This window comes from Ostrea edulis, chromosome 2 (genome assembly GCF_947568905.1).
Source record: "Ostrea edulis chromosome 2, xbOstEdul1.1, whole genome shotgun sequence".
Lineage (NCBI taxonomy): Eukaryota > Metazoa > Mollusca > Bivalvia > Ostreida > Ostreidae > Ostrea > Ostrea edulis.
Window position 1 is genome coordinate 87174469 of NC_079165.1, and position 4405 is coordinate 87178873.

A 4405-nucleotide genomic window follows, 5' to 3' on the forward strand; every position below is an offset into this window, starting at 1 on the left:
CACAACAAAAAGCTAATCAAGTTGTATGCATGATATAAATATGTGGAAAAATAGATTGATTGATATAGGTCACAGATAATTTGGTGAAATGATGAGAATACAACATCATTCTGATTATAATGTGTGGTGTTTTAGGTTTCCTCAATATCAGATGACAATGTAGGCAGTCGTCTGCTGAAGAAAATGGGTTGGACGGGGGGAGGAGTCGGAGCAGAAGGCAACAAGGGATTGGCTGAACCAGTAGCTGTCACCATGACCAATCACATTCTCCTCAATAGGCAGGGCTTGGGACTACACGGTGACCATGCAAAGGCCATGGTGGACTTCAAAAAGAAAATCACAGAAGTGATAGACAATTATACAAAGTCTGACCGGCAGGATGATCTGGCTTTCGCTCCCGAATTCAGTAAAGAGGAGAGGGCCTTCATCCATCAATATTCCCAAAAGCTTGGACTGAAAACTCATAGTAGAGGTTCAGGCAGTGAAAGATATTTAACGATCAGTCGCAAGAGAAGTGCATCACAGCTGTTTGAACATATCATGGAAGAAGGGGGGGCCACTCCTAAATATGAGTTAATTCCACCTTTGTACGATTCGTAAGAGGAATGACAGGAAAGGGGTTGCATGAAAAGCCTCTTTTTTGTGTTTTTTGGTACATATTTTCACCAGAGCTTGATTTGAATGTCGATGTTCTGGTTTATTTTCAATGTCTCCATGTCACTGCACATTAATGAGTGCCTTTATTCTGATATAGAAACACAGCTTTTTCAATTTCAGCGACCGTGCCAAGTTTCCCAGGGTTCATTGCACACAATGTCTATAGTCGTGTAGACTGTTTTTATTACAGTGTATTTTTATCTTTGTTTATTATTTGTATTGTATAAACATGAACATACTCTGAAGTGAGTGAAACAAGATTTTATATTGTCAAGCATCTTAAAAGAATTCCAGTTTTCTGACCACATAGGGAAAATGGCAGTATGTTTGTGTTTTTTTGTATTTGATAATTGTTATTGAACTTCAATTTTTTTAATGTAAGTCTTTAAGGTATGTACAAGTATATTATTCATGTACCTGAGGTTGCTTTTACTTAGTGAGTTACTGAAGGTTTATGTTTAATCTGATTCTTTGTGTGTAACGAGTTCTGTAAATCCACTTTTATTTGCGTGCGAGAAATTTTCGTGAAGTTTGAAGGAACTTCGTCACGGTAAATAATTTTCACTGTAAACCATTTTTTTTTAATGAACCTTGTATTTGTTTTATCTCTGTTGTGAAAATCCGTTGCTGGGAACCAGATTATCACTGGTAACTCGCGAAATAAAGTGGTTGCGATTACAGGGTGGTTTACAGTATTTTGCTTATCTTTGACATAGGTCACTTTTTGCACTGTATGTTGAGCCACTCGGGTGACTTGTTGCTGTCTATGCCCATCTACTGATGTGTTTGTTACATCCGTCATTAACTTCTAAACATTTTCAACTTCTCAGTAGTTCTTCCATCAAATGTTACCAAATTTGGTATGTGGCATCTTTAAGGTAAGGGAAGAAAATTGGGAATTTCATGACCACTGTCCTATTGGGCCCAAAAACTTAAAATGAAGCAATATTTGAAGAAAATCCAGAACATGTTGCACACCGATTGAGTGTGTAGATTTAATGGGGCATGAATACCTGACCACATAATCAAATATGTAGCCCAGGGTATTTAGTTTTGGGCCTTAATCAGTCTGCAATATTGTAAAGTTCACAGCCCCAGGGGTCATAGGTTCAGACACCACAGAAGGTTTAATTAAGCCATTGAGAGTAAATGTATTAAATTTTTCAATATTTAACCTATACACCTGAACATGTCACAAAAATAGATCACATTGTTAAAATGAGCATAGAGGCTTTCCCCAAAATTGTGAAATGTGTGATTCCTGGATCAGGTGTCAGGTCCTTCTGGGCAGAGCTAAGTAGTCATGCGATGAAAATGTGACCTTCTTCACTCCTGAATTTGCAGCCAAACAAACTGAGTGAAATGAGCTTTCAAGCCTTAAAACAAATCAAGTCATTCTCTCTGTGTTGTCCGATGTCCTTTTTTACCACCTTTGCAATGCATCTATATGAGATGCTCTTACTTGACACAGAAGGACCAGTCTTTCCATCATGATATGAAATCAAGGTCACTTAGAAAAAGTTATTGAATGCATGTACTTGGCAAAAAAGATACTTGTAACTATATGATGTTTCAAAACCCAGAGTAGACCAAAGTGATTTTGCCAAGGCTAGAAACATACATGTAGTTCCGAAATGCTGATGAGAACCACTATAGGTCACCGAAATAAAAAAAAAAACCTCATCGGGTTTTCAGAGTCCGAAAGATGCAGTCATTGCATGGATATTCCATACTTCTGATTTAAGTTTTTGTTGTGCATTGCTCGGGTGTTTGTCAAAGTCCATGGGTGTCTTGCCTTTGTAATATCTAGATTTACATAATGTTTTCCATTACAGAATTATATGACACATAGGGTGGGCTTTTTGATGATTCACACACATTGTAGTAGCTTGTATAATTTAGATATGTGGGAAGCATATACTCAAAATCCAAGAGGACCATCTGTCTTAATCATGTATTGTTTGTGTCACCTACATAGCATGACAAACATGTAAGGATCAGTTTTATAAGTAGAGGTGAAGTTTAGTGAATTTGATGTTAGGTGGAGTTGACATTAGGTGATGTCAATGTTGTGTGGAGTTGAAGTTTGATGGAGTTGGATGGATTCACTCCTACAATTTTCATGAATCTTTATGGGGAATTCCAAAATAAAAGTAGTGGATTCCAAGGCCAATTCATTTAACCACGACACTGTGATACACGGGTGGGACTCGAGGTAAATTCATTTCATCACGGCACTGCTGTTTTGCGAGTATTGCAGTAAAGCTTGCATTTGCAGGAAGATTTGTTCAGTCAATATTTGTTGTTGTTTTTTTTTGGTATAAATTACATGTTTGAAATTTTTGCAAGCTTAGTTGCATTGTTTTGTATTTTTTAATTTTAAAGAAATGGATATTTCTGTAAAGTACAAAATACTTGACCAATGTAGAGTAGATAATAAACAAAGAAGGTAAAGTCTCTCTGAGTTATGTTTGATATAGTTGGACATTCAAGTTTCAATACTGTGGACATTGCTTGTATAGCCTGACACTCGTGTGAAAATCTCTGTAGAGACAAATTAACTATAAGCTTCTGGTATAGCCCGAGACTCGTGTGAAAATCTCTGTAGAGACAAAAATTAACTAAAAGCAATGTGATTTGGATAAGGTGAATGTCAATCTGTGAAAGTGTGTTAAGTCTGGTACCGTCTACATGGATATCTTTGATTTGGCATTTGGAAGCTTGTACTGATTTGTCATTGTAATAAGTTCAGGGGGAATAACACAACAAAGGTATCTGATGTGGATAATTTTTTTTTTTAAATTGAAAGCCTTATTTAGTTGAAAGATGCAGTTCTAGTAGATAGTGATTTCAAACTCTGAAGTAAATTAAGGACCTTCTATAAAAAATCTATTTACAAAATAAAATTTTTATACGCCCGTCTTAAGACGGGACGTATTATGGTATGGCGTTCTTGTCAGTCTGTCCGTCCGTCTGTTAGCTTTTTCGTGTCCAACCCGTAACTTAAATACTACAAGGCCTAGAATCATCAAACTTTGTCTGTAGATACATCTTGGGTAGAAGGTGTGTCGCACATTAAAACCAGGTCACTGTGACTTTTCATTAAGAAGATATCCGCCTGTCCGTCCGTCTGTTAGCTTTTTCGTGTCCGACCCGTAACTTAAATACTACAAGGCCTAGAATCATCAAACTTTGTCTGTAGATACATCTTGGGTAGAAGGTGTATCGCACATTAAAACCAGGTCACTGTGACTTTTCATTAAGAAGATATCCATCTGTCCGTCCGTCTGTTAGCTTTTTCGTGTCCGACCCGTAACTTAAATACTACAAGGCCTAGAATCATCAAACTTTGTCTGTAGATACATCTTGGGTAGAAGGTGTGTCGCACATTAAAACCAGGTCACTGTGACTTTTCATTAAGAAGATATGGCCATATATGGCAAAAACTTGTCTGGCTCATAACTTGAAAACTATTAGACCTAGAATCACCAAAATTGGTCAACTAATGCATCTTAGGTAGAAGGTGTGTCGCATCCTACTTTAAGGTCACTGTGACATTTAATTAAGGTGATATAAAATAAATGTTTTAATGGGTACAATCTATACTGTTAACAATATGTGATGGGCGTATCATGTGCCGTGGCGGTGCACTTTATTTTTAGGTCACCTGAATTCATTCAGGTGACCTATTACTATCTGTTTTTGTCCGTCGTCGTGCGACGTGCGTCGTGCGTTAACATTTGAACAT

The 4405-nt window shown here is 37.1% G+C and overlaps 1 protein-coding gene across 2 annotated transcripts in view; it reads left to right on the forward strand.

Annotated features, from left to right (window-relative positions):
- LOC125680883 (NF-kappa-B-repressing factor-like) overlaps positions 1–3114 on the forward strand; it is a 9680-nt gene extending 6566 nt beyond the window's left edge. For both annotated transcript variants that reach the window (XM_048920687.2, XM_048920686.2), the window contains exon 3: positions 136–3114. In XM_048920687.2, coding sequence (XP_048776644.2) covers positions 136–600 — 465 coding nt within the window. In that variant the 3' untranslated portion in view covers positions 601–3114. The remainder of the gene's footprint in view (positions 1–135) is intronic.
- The last annotated feature ends 1291 nt before the right edge of the window (positions 3115–4405 follow it).